The sequence below is a fragment of the Pempheris klunzingeri genome, chromosome 19, assembly GCF_042242105.1.
Source record: "Pempheris klunzingeri isolate RE-2024b chromosome 19, fPemKlu1.hap1, whole genome shotgun sequence".
NCBI lineage: Eukaryota > Metazoa > Chordata > Actinopteri > Acropomatiformes > Pempheridae > Pempheris > Pempheris klunzingeri.
This window is the reverse complement of record NC_092030.1, coordinates 12,737,840-12,761,934: the sequence shown is the minus strand read 5'-3', so window position 1 is coordinate 12,761,934 and position 24,095 is coordinate 12,737,840. Positions and strand designations below refer to the sequence as shown.

General features: G+C 42.2%; 1 protein-coding gene across 1 annotated transcript in view; it reads left to right on the top strand.

The window, feature by feature from the left end:
- LOC139219087 (mediator of RNA polymerase II transcription subunit 13-like) overlaps positions 1-23,099 on the top strand; it is a 70,906-nt gene extending 47,807 nt beyond the window's left edge. The window contains exons 5-31 of the mRNA XM_070850878.1: positions 5,648-5,793; positions 6,552-6,758; positions 8,558-8,722; positions 9,602-9,758; positions 9,872-9,976; positions 10,254-10,910; positions 11,139-11,352; positions 11,494-11,572; positions 11,689-11,807; positions 11,943-12,039; positions 12,231-12,448; positions 13,633-13,814; positions 14,006-14,934; positions 15,233-15,412; positions 15,594-15,823; positions 15,932-16,130; positions 16,221-16,509; positions 16,616-16,865; positions 16,957-17,145; positions 17,275-17,498; positions 17,624-17,766; positions 18,130-18,288; positions 18,438-18,602; positions 18,912-19,075; positions 20,152-20,316; positions 20,527-20,636; positions 21,209-23,099. Of these exons, the coding sequence (XP_070706979.1) occupies positions 5,648-5,793; positions 6,552-6,758; positions 8,558-8,722; positions 9,602-9,758; positions 9,872-9,976; positions 10,254-10,910; positions 11,139-11,352; positions 11,494-11,572; positions 11,689-11,807; positions 11,943-12,039; positions 12,231-12,448; positions 13,633-13,814; positions 14,006-14,934; positions 15,233-15,412; positions 15,594-15,823; positions 15,932-16,130; positions 16,221-16,509; positions 16,616-16,865; positions 16,957-17,145; positions 17,275-17,498; positions 17,624-17,766; positions 18,130-18,288; positions 18,438-18,602; positions 18,912-19,075; positions 20,152-20,316; positions 20,527-20,636; positions 21,209-21,341 (5,875 nt within the window). The 3' untranslated portion in view covers positions 21,342-23,099. The remainder of the gene's footprint in view (positions 1-5,647; positions 5,794-6,551; positions 6,759-8,557; positions 8,723-9,601; positions 9,759-9,871; positions 9,977-10,253; positions 10,911-11,138; positions 11,353-11,493; positions 11,573-11,688; positions 11,808-11,942; positions 12,040-12,230; positions 12,449-13,632; positions 13,815-14,005; positions 14,935-15,232; positions 15,413-15,593; positions 15,824-15,931; positions 16,131-16,220; positions 16,510-16,615; positions 16,866-16,956; positions 17,146-17,274; positions 17,499-17,623; positions 17,767-18,129; positions 18,289-18,437; positions 18,603-18,911; positions 19,076-20,151; positions 20,317-20,526; positions 20,637-21,208) is intronic.
- Positions 23,100-24,095: the final 996 nt, after the last annotated feature.

Sequence of the window (24,095 nt, the reverse complement as noted above, 5' to 3'; positions counted from 1 at the left end):
GCCAAAACTTGACTGCGTGATAGAAATAATGTTTTAAATGGATGTGTGTAGGGGAGAGGGGAGGGCAGGGGGTGCTTGTACAAAGTCACCCCTAAAATGAAAAAGTCTTAAATTCAATTAAGTCTAACCAGAAAAATCTAAAATATTTAATTAAAAATCGCCAGCTGACCTAATTCTGTTCATATTGGTCGGTTTGGTTGAATCTTTCCTACGGGGGCTTTAAAACAAACTTGATCTCCCAGTTGTAATAAGTGAGAGAAAGTGAGTCACATGCCTCTACCTCCTTTCACCTTTGTTCTTCATCCTGATTCAGAACAATGTGATATGTCGTTTGCAACGTGATTCTCATGCACTAATAGTTAAAGGATTTTTAAAAAGAACATTTAAGGCTTACATAAATAAATTTTTATGTTTTAACTTTTGTCATTGAAAAAATTATCGGTAAAAATGAGTAAAGGATGGATGAATGGTTTAAAATGGCAGATGTGGTCGGCGGATTATTTCAATGGTTACAAGGATGACTGACAAGGAAAATGCCTGCATGAGTGGCTGATTGATGGATGGAGACCCGACTGGCAGACAGATGGAGAAGGTTAAATAAGTTGTAGTGGTGTATTGCTTAAGGATTTAAAGAGTTACTTCAGGGAGTTAGATGAGATATCCTTAATTAGTGTATGTGGTGTTTTCACTGTATTTTTTAGTTTTTTTTTAGTTAGTAGCACCTTTAAGGAGAAGACAGAAGGCATCCCATTCATTGCTCTTGTCGCTCTTTATTACTCTGCCATCCATATTCACTTCACTGCAAACTTAGAACTCTTTTCAAAATTAGATTTCTGTTTTTTGCAGAGCAGTAGTAGTGTATTCAAGTGGAGGTTGACCTCTTATGAAAGCCCTGTGTCTTGTTTTTTTTTTTTTTTTCTAAGAATCTAGCTCAAGCCACTGCTATGTAAATGAATGAAATGCACAAGTGTGGGGAAAGATAACACTGAAAACCATTGCACCACGTTCAGTCCATAAGTATTAAGAATGTTTTTATAGAGAATTCATTAGAAAATTCACTGCATTGAGAATTGACACAGCTGACAGTGTTTTAAAGTCATTTTACAGATAATTGTTCAGGAGTGCCACCCTTTCATTGAGAAGCACCCTTATTAAATGATTGTATTACTGAAATACTCCCATTTTCACCTTTGTTCTACATGTGTATTGAGCCTCCCTAAAGACAAAAGCAGAGGACACGTGATGCGCTATCCTCCAGATTCCTAATATCACCAGGTGAAATCACTAAGAGAGAGAGAGGGAGGGAGAGGATGAAGAGGAAAAAAAACGGATCAATAGAGAGCATGGTGATACATCACAGCAACAGCCTACCAACAGATCCTTTTCCTTTTTTTAATTAGGGCCGCAGATATGAAGGTAAAAGCCTGTGTTAGCTTGCACTCCGTTCTTACTGAGGTTTGCAGACTTTTCAACTTGGTTGCATTTTTGTGGGACTAGTCTGGTAATAAAGTCTTCACAGACATTCTCTGCAGTTCTTCAGGACTAAGAAGGAATCTAATCTCAGTTGCAGTAGACTGGTATTTCTTCTTTCCTTCTCGTGCCCATAGAAAGAGCAATGAGCACTTGAGTCCTTGAGCATGGCACCTTTTCATCGCGAATCCATATTAACAGTTGGAGCGGTGTTTGAGCGCAAACATTGTGATAGCAACACTGGCTAAAGCCACCCACTTGGGGCCACTGAATAATACATTGAGCTGACTGGATTCCTCCTTATGCATGTGTTAATACCGGTGTGTCATGCAGGAACATAAGCACACACCTGGATAAGCCTGAGAGTATTATGCATGTTTAGTGGTTTGGTAGGATTTGTTTGTATGGAATAAACTCACCGTGCCAGTGCAGTGGAAGGACTCTAAGAGCGTGTGTGTACATGCTGCTCACAAGAGCTAACAAGAGGGTAAACATCCTCTGCGATGGTCCACATACACCAGTCTACACTCTTGTAGAGTTTCCAAGGCATGTGTTCAGATTGTGTAGGAGGAGCTAGGCAGCTAGAAAGGTAACTCATAACAGTGCAGATAAAAAATAAGATGCAGATTGAGGAGGATTAATCCCCAGATTTGAGAAAATTTAAGAAAATGCTACCATGCTTGCTTAGTGCATATCACTATAGTTAATTATCTAAACTCAGTTATCACATTATAAGCTTTAAAGCAGTTGAAATAAAAGCTTTGTGTCTTTTACAGTGTATTGTTCTCTACCTCCTTTAATCTAATCTTGTTTTATTTTTTCCCCACTGGGTTACACATGAGAGCATCTTGACAACCAGTATACCCTTTGTTACTTTGTGCGTCTGTGATTGTACAAGCAGATGCATGTGTGTCAAGTCCATGATGCATGTCGGACATTAACCAGCTCCCCTGCTGGCAGTTTGGCTGGCAGCGTTGCGACGGGGTGAAAAGACGCATGTCGTCGCATGAACCCCCGACACGGCCGCTTTACCTGTTTTTCAGCGGCGTTCGGGCATGGATGTGACGCACGTATGTACGTTCACATGTTGTTTACAATAGCCACAGGTTTGTGTGCGTTCATTTGTGTCTCTCTACGTGCGCACGCTCACATTTGCACTGTGTATAATACACATTTGCACACATGTGATAGCCTAAATGTAACTATTAATGCTGCCATATAAGCTCAGGCACATACGGTGCATATAAATGAAACACACACACACACACACACACACACACACACACACACACACTCACACACGTGGACAGTGATGTCTGTGTGTTCTCCCGCTCTACATTCCTTCATTGATTTCACCATAAAATTGTGTTCAGTAGCCACCCATTGAAACTCTGATCTCATCGATATTTGTGCAGCAATTGCAGTGCGTGGCACTGAATTATTCACCTCCTCCTCTTCCTCTCACTCCTCATTTTATACTGTATCTTTATTTTCTTGTCCTCCCAATTTCCTCTGCATCCTTCTATTTCCCTCTTTTGTCTCACCCTTATCTGTGCCATTCCCTAATTTTCTACCTCTAGTGCTCACACTGTCTCCATTTTCTTCTGCTGCTGTCTTTCTTCCTCCCGTGCTCTTCCTCCTTTCATACTCCTCTCACTCTTCCTCTCCTTTTTCTCAACCCCCTCACCCACCCGCACTCCCCTTCCTTCTCTCAGTCTCCTCTCTCCATCTCTCTCCAGTACTGTCAGCCCTGAGGCGAGTCTCAGCCATCACTCCTCTTCATTTATTAATACCTGTACTCATGCAGCCCAGCACACACAGCTGCCTCACATCTCTGTCCGCTGTTCACACACATACACATGCGAGTGCTTGCCGACTGCACAAATGTCCCCGAGGATGCGAGGAGCCCAGTGTGTCCACACACTCACACCCGCTTACTGTGCAGAAAAATGCCCTTTGTAAAAGGACAGGGAGCATCAATCTCCCAGCTGCGTCAGCCTACAGTTTGATGCTCTTTTTGTAATTCTGCTTTTTCCAGACTCGCATTTGATTGCATTTTATTGCAGTTATAAACTATCCTAGGTCATAATTGTAGCACGTTAGTTATTGGTTAGAGTGATTGCTTGTATAGTTTATCAGCTGTAGATATTTACCCAACTAAACACTCATTTTCTACACAATATCAAACGACCTGAATAATTGTCACGAGTAGCCTTTTTTGGGGCTCTGCTTTGTATCGGTTAGAATTAATTGAGAGCACCGCAGTGAACAAATTCTGTTGAGTGCACAGTAATTCCAGCTGAAAGATCAAAACGGTCCAGCCACTAATTCTGTTGGATCGATGTCTGATTTTAAGACGGCGGTGGAGAGATAAAGAGAGAGGAGAGATGATTTCCTGCAGTGATTCCCTGCTATCTGGCCAGAGCTGTGGTTTTATGGGCAGGTCTTAAGGGAGTCATGCTTTTGTACACGCATCAGTTTTGATCAGTACACGCACATCTCATAAAAATATACAATAACAATATAAACAGAATTGTGAACACATGAGGGAAATAAATTCTAATGGATGCTTCATTTCACAGCCTTATTTAATCTGTGCAGGGCTGTGAACAGAAAGTGTGACATGGTGAAATACATACAATGAAAAATGTAAAGACTTATTTGTCCTAATGCGCCTTAATTGTATCTATTTATGAAGGTAGGTTTCTTCATGAGTATGAGTGCCAACACAGAAGATAATTGGAACATGTGACTTTCTGCTTTTCAATAGACTGGTTGAATATCCCAAATGTAAATTCTGACTGTTTGTGCGTATGTGCCTGGCAGTTAGCCGGACTGGTACTCTTGACTTGCAGCTGTTCCCCTGAGCTTCCCCATGCAGCTATATATAGCTCTTCATATGGTGTAATGATGCACTGAGGACAAGGTTGGAGGGCAGTGGCAATGAAAGCATTTTGACTCATGTGTTGTAGAGATGTGAGTTGTGGAGATGATGGACCGGTGCTGTGTACCAGCGTGCGACACTGCCTGTGCACCTGTGCGTCGCTGTGCCTGTGCATGCTTATGCGCGCACTCAAACTCTGCTCTTGTGTCCAAACCACCTGTTATGGGGGTTATATTTTTCTCCAGAACCATAGGGAATGTTTATGAAGCAGAACCACCAAGAGGTGGCCTCTTCCCTCTTTGGGGACTCAGCGCCATCTGGAGGCCGCCACGGTCAATGCCACAAGACATTTGGCTCCCTCTGGACTGTGTTTAGTTCTGCCCATGAGTGACTGTGGAACTGGCCATTTTATTGAATTTGATGATCCATTACAGCTCAAATGGAGGTCCAGCTCCCTCAGGGCAAAGGAGATATTGCATAGGCAGCAGGGTAATCACAAGGAGATTACAGTATCTGCTGACTTTATTGTCAGTCTGATATATACAAACCAAGGTGGTAAGGAGCTTTATAGATTAAAAATATACATCAGAGAAGCCGTCTTGGTAGTTAATGATGTCCAGCCCGCCCACTGGTATATAGATTGCAATAAGGCCCCAACAATTACTCCTCTGTGATTAAAAAAGAGCAATGCATGATGAACTATGCCTGGGCTGTGTAATAAAGAGACAGAGAGCGCTGCATATGTAAACATGTAGTCACCACAATCAGTCATAAGCAAATGAGGATTTATACCTGCAATAAGCGGCCCGTGTGGGAAACGATGAAGATGATCAATGCAGCTAGAGCTTAGAAAGGCTTTTACAAAGACTTATTCCGAGTGTGTTCTCTAAATTGCTGTTTGGAGAAAAGCACTCATCATTTGTCACACCATTCCCTGAAATACTGGCACACTCATGTTGTACATTTGTGTTTCAATAGATATGATTTATGGCTTTATTTAGTCTTAAGTTTAAATCACTAAGTGTAGTCTTGATTTAATGTAAATCTCTATTTATTTTTGTTAACACTTGCAAAATCAAATGTACATGTTATTGAATTGGACAAAGAGAGCTGTTTCTGTTTTACACTACAAACACATTAAATGTCTTGTCGGCAAATTAAATGTCTTTATGATGTGAACAAGCCGAAACGTCATATCTTTCTATGATCAACTCACAGTACATGCACAGAAGATACATGATCACATTCCTGTGGTCTCATCCTCCAAACCTTTTACTCACTTCTTGTCTGCAGCGAACACCTGTCATGCTCCTTCTCCTTCTTCCTCCACGGGGAGAGCAACGTGTGCACGAGTGTGGAGATCGCTCAGCACCAGCCTGCATACCACATCACAGAACACCACATCCGCCTCGCACAGACCTCCATCACGCCAGTACAAGGTAGCACCACAAACCCACTGTTTTCTTCTATGCCTTATGCACACACAACAAAACCGAAATGATGTTCAGTAAGCATGCACTGCAATGAAGTACAACCAGACATGTGTTGCATTACTGATGAATATTTACAATACAACTTGCCGGATATATTCTGAACTTTAGCTTCAGTAAAATGATCTTGTGCATTGTTCAAACATTTAAGTATTCTTTACTAAATTAAAATGAATGTACTCAATGGAGAAAAAAAGGGGCCCTGTGAATATTATGCTATTATATATTGAATTATTGATTTATTATTACTGATGTATTCATGTGTAAGTAGAAAGTTACTGTTGTAGTTGGTCAAGGTAAGGCTAATTGGAATGATTGTGTATCATTTTGGATGTTTCCATGTTTCTGGTTTTACAGTAAAAATCCAATATTTCCCTCTGAATTGAAGTGAAGTAAAAATAGAAAATAGCATGAAATGCAAAGTAAATCATAATGACCGTAAAAGTACCTCTAATTAATTGAAATTATACTTCAGTTCAGTGCTTGAATAAATGTACTTATAGTTATATTCCATCAAAGCAAGTCAGTAAAGTTCCTGATTTTCTGATGATTCTATGAGCTTATGTCATGCTCATATTTCATTGATTATTATTGGCAAAGTTAATGGAACCTTTTGCAAACTTAAGGTTTTTACTATTCACCTCCTGAGTGTGTATCTTTCTCTGTGCAATATAATGAAATCCAATCTTTTTATTATCCATCTGCAGTGATCCTGAGTCCATACGGTCTGAGCGGCACTCTGACAGGTCAGGCCTACAAGATGAGTGACCCAGCGGCACGGAAGCTGATGGAGGAGTGGAGCTACTTCTACCCCATGGTACTTCAGCAGAAAGAGGGAAGTGGGGAAAAGGAAAAAGAAGAAACAAGCCACGCGTATGATCGCAACTGTCACGTGGCAGTGGAGGTCATCGTAGGTATGGGAAAAAGTCAATGTGTTTGTTGGATTTAACAGAGTGTGGAGTGGGAAAAACGGGTCTCCGGTCACAGAATTTACTGCTTATGGAAAACATTGTAGCTCGTCCAGTATTTAGACATTTGCTGTAGTGTATGTCCATGCTGAAAACCACGTTCTGCATGTTATATGAAAGCACAGCAGTACATTGTAAAGAACGCTGGAGATTACAGTGATGCTGCTCTACTAAATTAGCCAAATGTTATTGTCAGGACAAATCCCTTGAGATGCATCGAGTCGTTTTTCAAGGGGGTCGCAGATCAAACACTCACATGAACACAACAGAAAACGAATCAAAGCATGTGGCACTGCACATAACACAGCAGCCCTTTGCATAAGAAGAGATGTGAGATCAGTGTTGATCCAATGTAAAAAAAAAAGGGCACGTTTATTGACCGTGTAAAACTATCCTGAACGTCCGGTATTATTTGGTATATACACTTAATAGCAATCAAATCATGAGTAAACATCTCTGGTTCCACTTTTTATGAATCTCATTTCAATCAATGTTGGTGGTAATTTGGGTGTTTTAATCATTCAGACACAGTAAACTACTAATTTGTTGCTGAAGCAAAAAACAAAAAACAAACAACTGCTTTTAAAATTGAATTTGAATGTGAGACAAGTATCCAGTCAAGCAAAGACTGAGAAGTGGGTTCATTAATTAGTTGTGTTAGGTTCAGATTACAAAAAAATAGCTTTTACTTTGCAGGGAGGATCTATCCAACTCATTTTTGTTAAAGTAATGATAGAATAATCATTTCATTATTACAGCTAATGCAGCTAGAGGGCTCAGGAGGTGCAGATGTGGTCTGTATACATTTCTTATAGTTGTATATTTATTCTCATGCAGAATTACTAGAACAAACTGACACTCAGTGTTTTGCATTGAAACATATGTAGCCACTCCGTCGCCTTTAGTGCATCTATCAGCTCTATATTAGCACATCATTAGTTAGTTAGTCAGCCATGTTTCATTATATTCGGTTTGTGCAAGCTAATCCATGCTCTAAGTAATTCCATTTTTGGTACAAGACTCCTCTAATATTTATGTGTAAAATTTTTTTTTTTAGCTCTTTAACATTATCCCTTGGTGTCCATGTGGACTCACGGGCAGTTTGAGAAGGGATATGAGTGGATGGTGGATGCCTGTTAAAGTGTACTTTGGCTGCAATGATCCTTACAGTCTTTTAGCACATCTCAGAGTGGAAAAGGGGAAATGACTGGAAGGGAAGTGAGAGCAGAAAGGGAAAAAGCCAGAAAGAAAAGATGGGGAAGTTGAGGTAAAAGCCCCAGGGAGTTATTCTAATAGCTTTGTCTAATCAGTCTCATCCCACAGCGTTGGCTTGACCTGATTATAATCAAAAGTCCTATGGATACCAGTGGCTTTAAAAAGAAAAGTCTGTCTAGTCTTTGGTGCCTGAAATGATAGTGAGGAAGTGAGTGTGAAGGGATTTAAGATTATGTGTTTTATATGAGCAGTCAGTGAGAAAGCTTGTGATTACATTAGTGGATGAGGAACAAGAGCATTCCATATACTATATAGCTAATGTACTTGTGGCCAATTACCATGAATGTCTGAGACATATGTCCTTTTATTCAACACACTATTAATGAATGGATAGCTGGTTGTGGGTGAACACATTTTTACGCTCCTACAAATGGTGCTCATTTTTAACAGTCTCAGTAAACCTTGCAGGTAAAAATGAGCAGCGGCCTCTGCTGTCATAACAGTGAATGTCCTTCTTTTTGTGTTCTTAGGTGGAGTGAGGATGACCTACCCAGCTGCTTTAGTGCTGGTTGCCCAGGGGGACCTTCCAGTGGAGCAGCCTCCACCTGTTCCTACAGCTCAAGGTCTCAACAGGGAGCCAAATCATTGTAGCGTGCCGCTCACACCGCCTACGTCTCCGCAGCAGCCATGCTCTGGTAATAAATACACACTAACCTGCAGGATATACACACAACACTATACATACACGTGGAAACATTACAGGATCTGAACTGTATTGATTTAAACCAGTTTAAATCAGAGACGCACTTTTTTTAAAAATTCCAGGCAATTACGACCAGCTATTTCAGAGCGATATACAAATCACAGTTTTGTTCTATGCATGCGCTACTGAAAACATAAACATGTTACAAAAAAAATTGAAATGAGACCAAATAATTGTATTTAGGCAGAGTTAACAGTCTCATTGTTTTTTTCTTTCTCATTAGTTACAATATACAATTTCGAAGACTTGAGACGAAATAAGTGCAAGTAGGGACAGTTAACAGGTACTCGTCTGCAGAATGGTGGCTGCAGAAACCATGAAGTGTAACGTTAGTTTGTAGAAATACCAACGAGCTCCCCCATATGGCTTAAAAGTAGATTGCAGAAATAAATCTTAAAAGACTTTGCATGAAATCTGGAAATGTATTTGGCGACCCAAATAAAATCTCCTGTGACCCACATGTGTGTTTCGACCCGGTCTCTTAGAATCACTGATTCAAACCACTTAACAGACCACTTAAACACACTGAATCTGCAGTGAAAGTAACTCTTAGGCCAAATGTGATGAAACATAATGTAGCCACACCGTTGCCTCTTGTGCATCTATCAGCTCTATATTAGCACATCATTAAGGAGTTTAAGTGTTCAAGTGTGCTTAAGTGTTTGCAATGTTGCTACCTTAACGTAAAATTGGTACAATAATATAAATAAGAAATCATATATAACAAATGATGCTGGTGCAGTTGCAGTGAATTTAAAATCCTGTGCTCAGTCCTGCATCATGAAATCTGTTCCACCCTTCGTCTTTTCAGCAGACAGTGGCTTTGTGACCTCCGTCTCAAGCGTCCCCACACCGGACAGCAGCATGGGTTCCACAAGCATCAGCCCAAAGCATTCTGGGAAGAAGCTAACCTGTCAGGTAGTCCATCAGGCCTGGAGGGAGTGCTATCTCAACCAGCCTCAGTACGTGTAAGTTAAGCCATTGCAGAGTTTGTCTTTTCTGTTTGGACTGATTATTAATGAGTGAGAGTGCAGTGAGGCAGTTAGGCTGGTGCCCTCATGGATCGGTTTGTTCCCTGCAGAACAAATCAGCCAACTGATGTGACGCCTAAGAGGGAAGTGCCAAATGGAGTAACCACATGGGACTTCAACGATCCGGGAGCGAGAACATCCTGCAGATGCTCCAGGTACCACAGAGCTGCACCCAAGCTCAGCACGACTTCAATGTCTGCATGAAATTGTATATGCACAGTATCTAAGCTTGTGTTCATGTTTATTACAAAAGAGTAGCCAAATATTAAAAGCAGGGAACTAATAAAAAAGATAAGTGGAGCGATTTCGCAACTCAATGACATTACAGTAACATTAACGCAATATCTCTATAATAATTACATTAAAAGAGGTCCTTTAGAGGGTTTACATTAGTTTTTATTCTCTTTTTTGACCTACTTCACTTTGTTGCAGGTTGAAGCAGCAGAAGCTGAATCTGACCACCACTTCCACTCCCAACCCTCAGACTAGTGCCAACCCCACTCAGTCCTCTGGCCCATCATTATACCCTCCCTCCGTGCCCAAACACAAGACCAGTGACAAGACGGAAAAGGCTGACAAACAGTCAAAGAGACCAGCCATGATCCCCTTCCACCACCGTCTATCTGTCACACAGGAGACCCCTCTGGAGCAGGACACAGCAGGAGGACCCCAGATTGGGGGTCTTGTGGCACTTGAGCCGCCCATGGAGGCTCTTGCTGCTCTGCCAAGCTGCAAGTATCCTAAATCCCTCTCTAATGGCAGAAAGGCCCCTGAGTCCCTTCTCCATTCGCCAATGTCTCCACTCCCACCCACACTCAGCCCACATCCACGAGTGCAGGACCCAGAGATTCTTGATGGGCCTGTGGATATGCCTGTCTGTCCGGATGGGGCTTCAGGGCTGGGGGTGATTACCAGTGAGACAGCTATGTATACAGTTCTGCTGAGGCAGAGGGAGAATGGGGCTGGCTGGTGGAGAGGCTTCAGGACTCCCAGGACTGATAAGACTGACTTCAGACCCCCTGAACTCCCCTCTGATAAATTAGAGGAAGTGAAGAAGGAGACAGCCACCGAGGGAGCACCGCTGAAGAGGTAGGAGAGAGGCACAGCAGCAGCCTTTTTTTCGCAAAATGTTAGGTGCATTTGGGAGAGGAAGGGCAAGGAGTAGCCAAGAATATACTAGACGTAAAACATCAATAATAACTGGGCTACTGTGTGTAATACATTCAATGAAAGCAGGGATATGAGATCAGATATGAAGACACAAAAGAATGAACAACTACTACACATTGTGCGATCTGATGTCTCTGTCTCCTCCAGACTCTACACGCAGACCCACAAGAGATTTAAAATCTCAGAGGAGAGAGTGAGGGACCACATCAATACTCTGGGCCTGTTCCAGCAGCCGGGTGTGGATGCACTGCGGGAGCCTGGGGATGATCCCTATGACTTTAAGGAAGGAGACATTGAGTACACTTTTTCCACGTCCAAGAGGTTAAAGGGTCAAGGGCGAGAACCCAGCAAGAAGGTCAAGGTAGGACGTTTAACTTAGTCATTTTGTGGAATTGATTCCACAGCGTAAAACGTATTTTCGGTGGCACAAGATACAGCATCATATTCCCGTCATCTTTTTTTTTTTTTAAAGACTCTTATATTCTTCCAATTCATCCAACAGGGCGAAGAAATCACCAGCAATGGAGCGCTGCCTGATGGGAAGGATGCTATGTCCATTTTCAACTCCGCTCCAAAATCAGGTGGGACATAGCCACCACCATCAACCCCTCCATTTGCATATTCTACAGTATATTGGGTTATTCAGTTATTCCTTGGTGATGCGGAGCCAATGTCCTAAAGTTTGTGTTGTTTTTAGATGAATCAGGCCAGGATGACGGAGCTGCCAAAGCCAACCCTTCTCTGACCAGAGAAAAAGATCTAGTGGTCAACATCTCTGACCTAGACAACATATTTGATGAAGACGAGGAAGAGTTGGTAGGGCATCATGCATTACATGTATTTATACATATATATTTAACGAACAGGGTACATGTAGTGTACACTGTCTGACTCTTCTACATTTGCATCTGTAGCAAATGATCCTCTAATCTCGTGTGTAATAATTTGTAGACTGTTTACCCCAACCAGCACTCAACCAAACTGCCAGTATCAACCGAAGATCGCCCTCTGGGGAAAGAAGGGAGAGTTGCAGTACCTTATCCATCAAGTGAGTCACTTTGAGGAGTATTTAGTTCTATAATCTTAATGAGCCACATTTCTATCTAATTACAGGTTTTATGTATAGTTGCTGCATTCATACTTTGTGTTGCAATGACTTTCTGTTTTTTTTTTTATCCCATTACACCTGTGTGAACTACATTTTCTTTCCTCTCTCCATCTCTTTCTGTCTCCTTTCAGCAGTAGCAGACCTCCAGCGGATGTTTCCTACCCCACCTTCTTTAGAGCAGCACCCAGCCTTTTCTCCCATAATGACGTATCGAGACACCCCGAGCCAAGAGCCCCCTGCGCCCAGCGGAGCAGCTGACCACCTGCCGTCTTTAGCCTCCAACCACCTCACAGAATACAGGATGGAGATTGACGAGGGGATGGTCAGTCCTCGGCAGGAGGATATCAAGGTGAGGAGATGTGGTAGTTAACATGGTCAGTTGACATTCTGAATGAATCTCCAATTAAGGGCACATGTAGCAGCATATTTTGCTCTGTGTGAACTGAGAAAATTCCATTAAAGGAAGGGAATAAGGACTTGGGCCTTAATTGCTTCCATAAAGTTCTTGAGTCCATTTAAAACTCAAGGGGAAGTCAATAGAAGAACTTGTTAACTGACTGGCAGTCAGTTCCCGAGCAGCTGGTCAGGCTCACATATCATGTTGGAATTGTTTCACTACTACCTGTGGCTCGCTAATTAGCCGTCTCTATGATGTGAGTCAGACATCTGTACTGACTGCAGGCTCTGTGAGCAGGGAAATACTAATTATAGTAGAATGCATTTAGCGGCCACTATTAGGTGCATCTGCTCGTTACCACAAAGAACGAGCTCCTACAAACAACAACTGCTGTTTGTGCAACTCAATACGTAAAACATACAAACAGGATTAAAAGGCTCAGTTTAGCATTTGAAGTGATTGGATCTAAGTAAATTAATGACAACTGACTGTTTGGTCCAGATGAATACATTTTCATCGTATTGCTGTACAGCCTCTATCATTCTAGAGTGTGATGTGATGTATAATTAACATGCATTCAGTATATATCAGCTTGTTAATGAGAACAGTGAGAGGAGGTTTTCTATACTTATTCAGCCTAACAGGAATTAAAGATTTCATTGTGATTACCTCAGTTCAATGAGAAATCAAGAGGCTACAGTGGGCACTTCATCACTAAACTTGGCACTTGAAGAGTCTATAAATGTTGCACTGTAAATTACCTCCGTAAAGGAGCTTGTGTTTTCAGTTCCATTTGTTCGCATTACGAGAGAACCACTGGCTCGATTTTCATGAAATCTGGTGGAGGGGTGCAGCATGGGCCAAGAGAGAATCCATTCAATTTTGGAGCGGATGTGGATTCGACTCATGAACAAGCAATGATATTGAACAACAGTGAAGGGTGTCGCGCAACTAAGCATACAACAAAACATTTTTTTGACATAACTCTCATATCTTTTGGAATATAACCAGACATATATTGGCTGCACTTACAGATTTGCACATGACAGAAGACGGAGATCTGTGCTCTCTAAGTGTCCTTCTAGTTTTTTTGAGTTTAAACTTACATTTTTTTTTTCATGATGCCTTCTCTATAGGCTACACAAATAGGCTCCTCCATGTTTGCTCCACTATCCTGCCTACCCAGCCAGAGTTTACCACCACTCAAGATTCCCGAACAATGTTACTATCGTCCATCCTGGGCCCTGCTGCCCAAAATGGAGCATTTCCCAACAGTCATGCATCCCCAGAATAACACTTTCATCAGAGACGGATACACGTGAGTAGTCAGCTGTGACAAGCTTTTGTGACTCATAAAGTTTTATCATGCTATGATTTCTGATTCTTTTATTTAGCTTTTAAAAATGATGTGCTAGAGTATGTTGGTTTCAGAACAATAAGTAAGTAAGTAATCTTACTTGTCTATCTGACCATTGGTTTTTGTTTCCTTCATTGTGTGTATGTTTCCAGAAACGTCCCCAGTGTCAACACCCTTATGGACCAGGAGTACGGCCAGATGAGTGCCACCACTGCATCCGTGAGCACAACTGTTGGCATCCTCCCATCTCCTGCCACTCCCCGTTTCTCTGTGCCCACTCCGCGAACGCCTCGTACACCACGGGGTATCAACGCTGCAAGCTCTGGGCAGGGTTCGGTGAAGCAGGACGGGACTGAGCTCAGCTCGCCGGCCTCCACGCCCTCCACCAGCCTGCCTCTTAGCTCTGTAGAGCCTCTAGCACGGCCAGGACCCTCCCTGCCTGAGGTCCACAGCCTGTATGCTGTCCTCCTGCTCTCAGACTCCGTCCTCAACATCTTCAAGGATCGCAACTTTGACAGCTGCTGTATCTGTGCCTGCAATATGAATGTCAAAGGAGCAGATGTGGGGGTGTACATCCCTGATTCCACTTGTGAAGATCAGTACCGCTGTATGTGTGGCTTTAGTGCCATTGTGAACAGGCTGCTGGCCCACGGCACAGGCCTCTTCCTGGAGGATGAGCTGGATATTTATGGTCGGACTTCTGAGGTAGGCCGGGCGGCAGAGAGGAGGCTGGCTCTTTGTCGGCGGGACCCAACTATGGGAGACCCCAGGGCTAAGCGGGTGCAGGATGCAGCCCCTGCCTCACCGTTGGTCATGATCCTCCTGCAGGAGCAGTGCTCCCAGCCCATTTCTTCCCTGGCATCACTGCATCTTCCCCTCAGCTGTTCCTGCCATGGCCGCAAGGGGGCACTGCTCCAAAGCTGGATGTCTGAAAAGCAATGGGCAGATGGGAGCGATGCCTGCGTGGAGTGTTACAATGCCTTGGAGCAGGGGCTGCAGTATGTGGATAACCCCACAGGAGGGAAAGTAGATCCAGCTGTTGTCAGAAGTACTGCTCTTCACTCCTGGCCTCACACGAACGGTAAGGAGCATGATTTGGCTGCAGAAGAGGGGATTTGAAGGAATACATCTCATAAAAATAACTCAATGGGTTCTTGGGATTACCTTATGTGATGAACTCCTTGTACTTTACAGTTTAAACAAATTATTCTTATTCTTATTATCATATGATACATGCTTAGCTTCCTTTGTGCTATCTCAACCGAATATTTACATGTTTTATGTGTGTTGTTTCTTTTGTGCATAGAATAATGTTAACATGTGCATCTACTTGTGTATCCTTTGTGTGTGTGTGTGTGTGTGTCTGCCAATGTCCACAGTGGTGGACATGAGCATGTTGTCGTCCCAGGATATGGTTCGCATGCTGCTGTCTCTGCAGCCTTTTCTGCAGGATGCCATCCAGAAGAAGAGAACAGGACGGACCTGGGAAAACATCCAGCACGTTCAGGGTCCACTCACCTGGCAGCAGTTCCACAAGATGGCTGGGAGAGGCTCCTATGGTGAGACAGTATATTCTTTGTGTTTATACAGAAAATAACTCCCCCGTCTGTGTTTTTTACTGTATGTTACCTGTAATAGCACAAATGTCTAAAGGGATAGTGTGGAATGCGCAGATAAGTTGTTATTATACTATATACTACTATATCCCACTAAAAATTTTATCTTTTCTATTTGTCTAAGGTTCGGAGGAGTCACCAGAGCCCTTACCAATCCCTACAGTGTTACTGGGTTATGATCGTGAGAGGGACTTCTTGGCATTGTCCCCTTTGGCGTTACCTTTCTGGGAGAAGTTGCTGCTGGAGCCTTATGGGGGACAGCGGGATGTGGCGTATGTGGTGTTGTGTCCTAATAGCCCCTCTCTGCTGGCTGCAGCCCAGGCCTTTTTCCAGGAGCTCAGCGCTGTTTACGAGGTAGGAGATTGGATTCTAAACCAGAAGGAAGTTTCAACACACATTGGAATATAATGTGATATTTATTTCTGATGAGAGAATGAACAGTAGCCCTGACTATGTTACCAGACATGCCGTCTTGGGAAGCACCGTCCTCTGGCTAAAGTATCCAGGGATGGCCTGGTGCGTGTGGGGGAAGAAGTGGATCCAGAAAAAATTGAGGAGATGGACGTGGACCAGTGGGTGACTGGACCCTGGGCTGGACAGCAGCACACTGACAACCTTAGAAAACTTAAACTCTATGCTTATGCCTGCAAGCAGCAGCTTGGTGAGAATATATATCAAATCAATAAAATATCATCCAGGCACTTCTATTGCACTGTATTCTGTTTTCTTTAATCAATTATTTTAAATGCAGGTCCCCAGCTGTCAGACCTGCCTTTGGACAGCAGTCTTCTGTTGCCTCCCAAAGTCCAGCCTCCCTTAAAACCTACATCCTCGGCCCAGCCTGCTTCTACTGGGCAGCCGCAAGCTTGGGGCCCTGATGGTGAACAAGCTCCAGGGGCTGCCAGTACAGGAAACGCTTCGACCCCGAGTGGAGCAACCTCAAACCAGACAGGGGAGACAACCCAAGGAGCAACCAGCGATTCTAAAGGGCCTTCCAGTGCCACACCACCAGCCAACACACCAGCAGAAACCCCTGAGCTGTAAGACGCAAATTACTGGGCGATTGGCCTCATCTAGAATTTAGAGCCACACCTTCGAACTAGTACAATTATAGTGCAACTTCTCTCTTTTCTTCCTCTCTTTCAGCACTTCTGAGCAGGCTAGAATCGGCATCCCAACTGGTGCCGACTCAATGGACAGCCACGCCAACCCACCAGCAATTGTTGTTTATATAGTGGATGCTTTTCTCAGTTCGAGTGCAAGAAATGAAGGGGGAGAGGAAGAAGAAGGTGACGAGGTAGAGGCAGGTAGCCTTTGGCTGCTGGGGCTTCTCCGCTGTTACACTGAGATGCTACAGACTTTGCCTGAGATGATGAGACCTGCACTGGTGCTGCAGGTAGGAAGCTACATGGATTTACACTGGACAGAATTAGTCACTCTCGCTCTTGTGAGCTTCCTCTTTTTTCATCTTAATGTTTCTTACTTAGGTGGTGTCATGCCAGTACCTACTCCAACCAGCCAGTGGGGAGAGCCATTTGTACCTGCAGCATCTGCGCTCTCTGGCCTTTTCCTGTTACTCCCAATGTAGACGTCTGCTGCCCCAGCAAACACACATCAAGTCCCTGACTGGCTTTGGACCAGTATCCACTGTCAATTCTGTACTTAAGAGTCCAGAGGTGGGCATGAAATTTCAAATATTTATTGACTTCTATGCAACATTTGTCATATTATACACCGAAAAGTATAATAATATACTTGCTCCTGCCTCCATTAATACTTTCTTGACATCTGAATGTCCTCTACAGCATCCCAGCCCACTGCAGCTGTACTCTCCCCCCTTTATCCTTGGTCCGACCCGTCCCAAGCAGCCAGAACCAGGGGAGATATGGGCTGAGATCCCTCCAAAATACAATGTGCTCTACGTTGGATACTGCCTATCACATGACCAGCGCTGGATCTTGGTGTCCTGCACCGACCAGCAGGGGGAGCTCCTGGAGACAAGCATTATCAACATCGATGTACCCAACAGGTGCAAAAAAGTCCTTTCTTGGTCCAAATTCTGTTGGCATTTGTCTTTGAATTGTTCTACTTCTGTTATTTTCAAATGTCTTAGAATGTGTTCAGCATGAGAATCTCACTGCTTTTTCGCTTCAGAGCGCGACGTCCCAAGGTTTCGGCCAGGAAAATGGGACTACAGAAGCTGTGGGAATGGTGTATTGGCATCATCCAAATGACCTCACTGCCATGGAGGATTGTGATCGGTCGATTAGGCAGATTGGGGCACGGGGAGCTAAAAGGTGAGTGATGTCAGTTCAGAAGATGGCAGGCTCATCTTTGGTGTATGAAACTCGCTGTAGTTGATTTTGCTTCTTTAATTCTAATGTGCAAGTATTACTTTGTAATTATCATAATCAGAAGACCAAGCAGGAAGTAGGACCATTCATTTAGCATAAACTTTAACTTAATACACCCATTTATAGTACATATCCTCTTAAAGATAAACAAATGCATACACATACCTAAAGCCAAAGTTAAAAATGTACATGTTCTGTCACCTATATTCTATCCTCTGTTTTTAATTCTAATCTCCTTCTAAATATCTCTGCTTTTATCTTGTTTCCTCTCCCACACACGCACCTCCCAAACTCTCTCTCAATCAGACTGGAGCTCACTCCTCGGGGAGCATTCCCTCCATTCAATAGGGCGCCAGCTGAAGGAGGCTTGTCGCATGTGTGGGATCTCGGCTGCGGACTCTCCAGCTATCCTCAGTGCCTGCCTGGTAGCCATGGAGCCACAGGGCTCCCTTGTGGTCATGCCTGGTTAGTAGCCGACAATGGTGATATAGATTACTGTGCAAAAGTCTTAATTAAAGTCTGAAATTAATCAATCTTTCTTCTAGGTACACTAAAACTTTTGCACAGTACTGTGCATGTGTGAATAGTCACCATTTCTCTATGTGTGTGTCCAGATGCAGTGACCATGGGCTCAGTGTTTGGTCGCAGCACTGCTCTGAACTTGCAGACCTCGCAGTTGAACACACCTCAGGATGCTTCCTGTACACACATCCTAGTCTTCCCAACTTCTGCCACAACCCAGCTGGCCCCCAGCTCCTACCCTACTGAGGACAATAATGGTAACTACAGCCCAATTATAAGATTATGTCTTGAGGCAGAGATAAAACTAACCTCTTGTTTTAAAATGGTCTGGATATATTACTTTATACCAGCAGGTGGCATCTTTGTGCCAAAAATCTCTCCCCACATTACAGTCACATATTAAAAAAATATGTGACTGGCCCTCATACTAAAACCATGCCTCTTTGTGGGAACATCTATAATGTTGGTGGGAAATGACTCCATACTAGAGAGGTGTCACAGTTTACCAAAGAGTAACTTCTTTGAGGCTGTGCTGACATTGTTTTCATCTCTGTTTCTTCCCTCAGATGACATGTTCGATCTACCCTTTCCTGATGAACTGGAGAATGATATTGGCCATGACATGATGCTGATCACAGGGAACCTTCACCCTTCCCCTAACACCTCTCCTGTACCCTCGCCTGGCTCTCCGTCCGGGATGGGAATAGGATCACATTTCCAGCACACTAAGGTGGGTCAGAGACCAGCGGGAAGATCCTACAGTGGCTAGTAGCTGTGGCAAATGACACCTGCTTACTTGATTGTAGATTAAAAAAAAAAAACATTTTCACTTCCAACTATTTACTACAGATATGGTTAGGTGGAGCTAAAATACATTGTCAGTTTTAAGATTTGATTTTGTATTTTGAGACGTTGGACCTCCTTTACTGCAGTCTTTGCTGACACCCAAGACTTTATGTTATCAAACAAGAATCAAAATTAGAGTTTTGCTCAGTATAATAGATGCACAGGAGAAGAGATGTGCTGCCAACCTACATTACAGCACATTTTATTCACTATTGGCTATGTATAACTGCAAAGCAGCAAGTAAAGTGATACTAATAATACTAATAAAGCTATTACTACTAATACTATTAATAATAATATGAATAATAATGATAAGAAGAAGAATAACTTCAAATGCACACCTTTATGTTTTAGCCGTGACATGTGCTGGGTATGTTATTACCACATTAACCTGCAGGAAAATGTATACATGTATTGGTTGTTCATTTTTGCAATTATGGAGCAGAAAAGAATGACTGATCCCTTAATGTAATACAATTTGGTTGATTAAAACCAGTATTTTTCCTTATTTCCCCTTATGAGAGCCCTTATAAGGAGAGGTCTGTGCTCCCATTAAAGCAGTAAAATCATGCATCTGTGGGGGTCACTAAAACATTACCAACAGATGGTCTTTTCATTGAAAACAATGCATTTTTCAATGTAATGTGAATTATTTATGTTAACGAGTTAAATAGGCTGAAAGAAACATGTTTCCCAAAAGGACTACATACCATATCCTCACATGAATGACTGTAGGGCTGTACTTCACCACAAGGTTACAATTGTTGCAGTAGTGGGCTGCTGTGTGTGTGTGTGTGTGTGTGTGTGTGTGTGAACCCCCCAAAAGCTCATACTATAACTAGAACCCTGTTTATATATATATAATATAGGGAGGCCATCCACTCATGTAAAGCTCGGAATTGTAAGATGGATCACAATGAATGTTTGTAATGAATTGTCGTCCTTCTCCTGTGTCTATAGAGTCAGGGAGAGCGCCTGCTGTCCAGGGACAGTCCACCAGAAGAGCTGAAGCAGCAGCCGCTTGCTCTGGGCTACTATGTCTCCACTGCACAAGCAAATGGGCTCCCTCACTGGTTCTGGGCCTCCTGCCCGCAGGCTGAGAGCCAGTGTCCGCTCTTCCTCAAGGTATTCAAATCACTGCATGTGTGTGTGTGTGTGTGTGTAGGTGAGTGCGAGAGACAAAGAGAATGCCAGTAAAGTTTATAACATTTGAGAGGGAAACGTACAAATATGGAAAGTGATACTAATATATTGATCAGGTGAACAATTTGTCACTATAGCCAAGCATGCTTCAACTTTTGACATTGTGCCATGACATTTGTTTCTTTACTTCAGGCCTCCCTCCACCACCACATCTCCATAGCCCAGTCAGATGAGCTGGTTTCAGAGAAGAGTAAGAGGACTCCTCACCCCTTAGACTCAAAGACCACATCTGATGTGCTCAGGTAAATGCAAAACACGTGTTGTCCCCTTACGTTTCTTAGATATCCGCTGGAAGGTGAAGACATAACGGCATGAAGGGCTTTCCAAAGCCAGAGGTCTCAATAAAGTAGTTTGTGCACATCTATATATTTAAATTATCTGAAGTAAGTGTTTCATTTTCATCAAGTAACATTCATTATTCCATTGTTAACAAGTGCTAAGGACAGGTTTATCTGTTAAATGTACTCATCATGTATCTTTAGTACATTCATCATCACCAATGGTAATAGTGGTGTCACATAACATTAGAAAAGCTTTTATTTATTATCATTGTTTTGATCAGAGGTAAATGTCTCATTAAGAATGGATTAAAATGGAAAAATATTGTCAAGTGCCATTGTATGCCACAAAATTGTGATTAATTGTTAACCAATATGTGAAAAACTGATTTTAGCGCACACTATTATGATTAAGAAAATCAAGGTGGAGTAATTGGATAAACTTCTAGAATATAACTCATTTCAAAATTAAAATTAAAATGTAAGAATTTCTTACAAATTTTCATTGCTGAAAATTGTATTTTTTTCGAACACAGGTTTGTATTGGAGCAGTACAACGCCCTTTCCTGGCTGACGTGTACCCCTGCCACCCAAGACCGCCAGTCCTGCCTGCCTGTCCACTTGGCTGTGCTGGTCCAAATGTACAATGCCATCCTGAACATGCTTTAGCTGTGTAAGACTTCAAGGACAACTCAAGGGGACTGACGGCTACCCTCGTTTCCTCTGTGCCTACGCTTCCTTCTTCTGGCACCAGAGAGCACCAGAGAGCACCAGAGCTCTTCGGTTGTTTCTGGTAGACATGGATTTAATGGCTAAAAAAAAAAGGACAGGGCAAGTCAAACCCTCCCGTGCCCCTGGAATGTAACGGAGTGAAAGGAGGAGTGAAATGCTCATAACAAATTTTACTTTTACTTGTTAACCACGACACCCTGCAAGCCCAGTACCTTCAAAAGCGGTTCCCGTGCCAGTTACTGTGCTTTCTGAGAGGACGGATCTATCCAACTATGCCCATTTTATTGACATATCACAATGTCAGCTTTCTCCTGCTCAAAAAAGCATTATGTCCCACTTGGGCTACACCTCTCAGTGGCATTTGAAGCATGTGTGGATGACATTTCCAGAGAAGCTCTTTACACCCTCACCTGTGAAAAGGGATGTCTGCGCAGGGCCACGTAACTCCACATCGTGCAACCAGCAAAATGGCATGACAACAAACGAACACAAACACATGGCTTTGTTACATCACTGATGCTTTTACATTTTTGTATAGAACTACACTGTTGAGCTTCTTGGGATTTGCAGCTGGTTGATGAAACCTTTACCTTTACTATGAGAGGGGCAAGCGTCCTTGTTTACTCCGTAGGGGGAGCATTTGATAATGGCACTTTTTCCTCACCTTCCAAAGTGTTGTAGATATGAACACAATGGAAAATATTTGACCAGTTGAGACAGACGTGTTGTTTATAATGTAAGACATGCATTTGCAAAGAATTGAGACTTATTTTTTAATATTTAAAACAAGAAAATGAGAAACTTAAACAAGGCCTTTTTCCCAAATTGACTGTTAATTGTCTTGGGATCTGAAATAAAAAAAAATTGTCATTTTAATGCAATTGTAAAGATGCCATATTTATACAAATTATATCATGTCATAGAATTTGATATATATAGATATGTATATACATAAATATATATTACCTCTTCCAAGCAGGCACTTAAAGATAAGGGTGATGGACACAACCATCTCTTTAGAAGTGGACACAGTATGAACATTTATCAAAGAAAATGCATTTTAGTTGTTTTTTATTTTTTTTTATTTTCTACAGATACTGAACATTTTACCTTTTTATTTAATGAGTTTAAATTAAACAAATTGATGCAGGAGATACAGTATACTCTATATTTATAAAGTGTTCCTCTTCTGCTAAAAAACTTGAAATAGGCAATAGAAGACGATGGTATTTGAACATTGCAAGGTTATTAAATATTTAAGAATGATGCTTTATTTCATTGGCTCTCCTAAATGATGTCAAGCAAACCATTAGAAAGGCCTGTTTCTTCAGCTTCACTCAGTCTGCTCTTTGTTAGATTCCTAGCATGTTTGTATATACACTTTTCAGCTGTGTTTTTTGGAATTTCTTAAGGCTGTACATTTCATGCTGGTTGGTTTACTTTCAAGTGATTCATATCAAAGTATTTTTTTGCTGTGAGCTTTTTGATATACAGTATACAGTACAAAACTCATTTAATTACAACCAAGAAGTTAAATTGCCAAGTAAGTGTACACAACTGTACAGACAAAGGCAAGTTTGCAAAAATTTGTTACATCTGTCATCACTTTGAATATCAGACAGTTCCACTTTAGTGGGACAGATCTGTTACTTTTACACTCTTTTTTTAGTAAATTATTAAAACTCTTGAAAATGATGTTGTGTTTAGTGTTCTCCTTTGACTCAAAAGACTGTTAACCACAGACTCCTCTATATTCTTTTTTTTCATTTTAGTAACAGTTTACCGACAGTCACGGTTGGAATGGAACAAAATATATTTACACATACAATTTTGAGGTGCTAGGATCTGATTCGTCTTTCAATTTAAGCTAATGTATACTTATATGTTTCAGATACCTCTATACTTTGATCATTTTATGAAATATGCTGTGTTCCTATTGATTAAATTACCCTGAAAAATATCAAGTACTTAGGGCCCGAGCACCAAGCGGTGCGAGGACCCTATTGAAATGTAAAGAAATGCATCTGAAATAAAAAGCAAGTTTGAGGGCCTAAACATACACGAAAACTCATGAAACTTTGCACGCGCATCAGTCGTGGTGAAAATTTACATATTTTATGGGTCTTGCAAATGGACGTGGCAAAATGGCTCCATAGCGCCCCCTAATTTCAAGTGTGTGTTTTATGTACAAGTACAAAATTTGGTGGGTTCATGTATCTCTTCAAGATGTACAAAAAAGTCTCTTGGAGGGATGACCTAAATCCAACAGGAAGTCGGCCATACATTTTTGGCAATTTACAGGGGCCATAAATGAACGAACTACTCCGAGGGGGTTGAAGCGATCCCCTTCAAACTTGGTCAGCTGGTAGAAAAGGCATTAACAATGAAAAGTTATTAAAAGTCTCTACAAAACTTTAACGGTGTGGGCGTGGGGAGCTGTCAAACTTCAGTGTCTCGCCATGAAACAGGAAGTTGTTAATAAATCTCTACAAACTCTACATCAGGGGTGTCCAAACTACGGCCCTCGGGCCAACTGCAGCCCGTGCTCCAATTTTCATTGGCCCGCAGGAAATTCTAAAAATGTATTGGAACACGGCCCACACATGGAATTTGCGCTGGACTGTGTTGTACTTCTTAGTCTCACCACTAGGTGGAGTAACTGTCTTGAACAAGGCAGCTTCTCTATAAAAT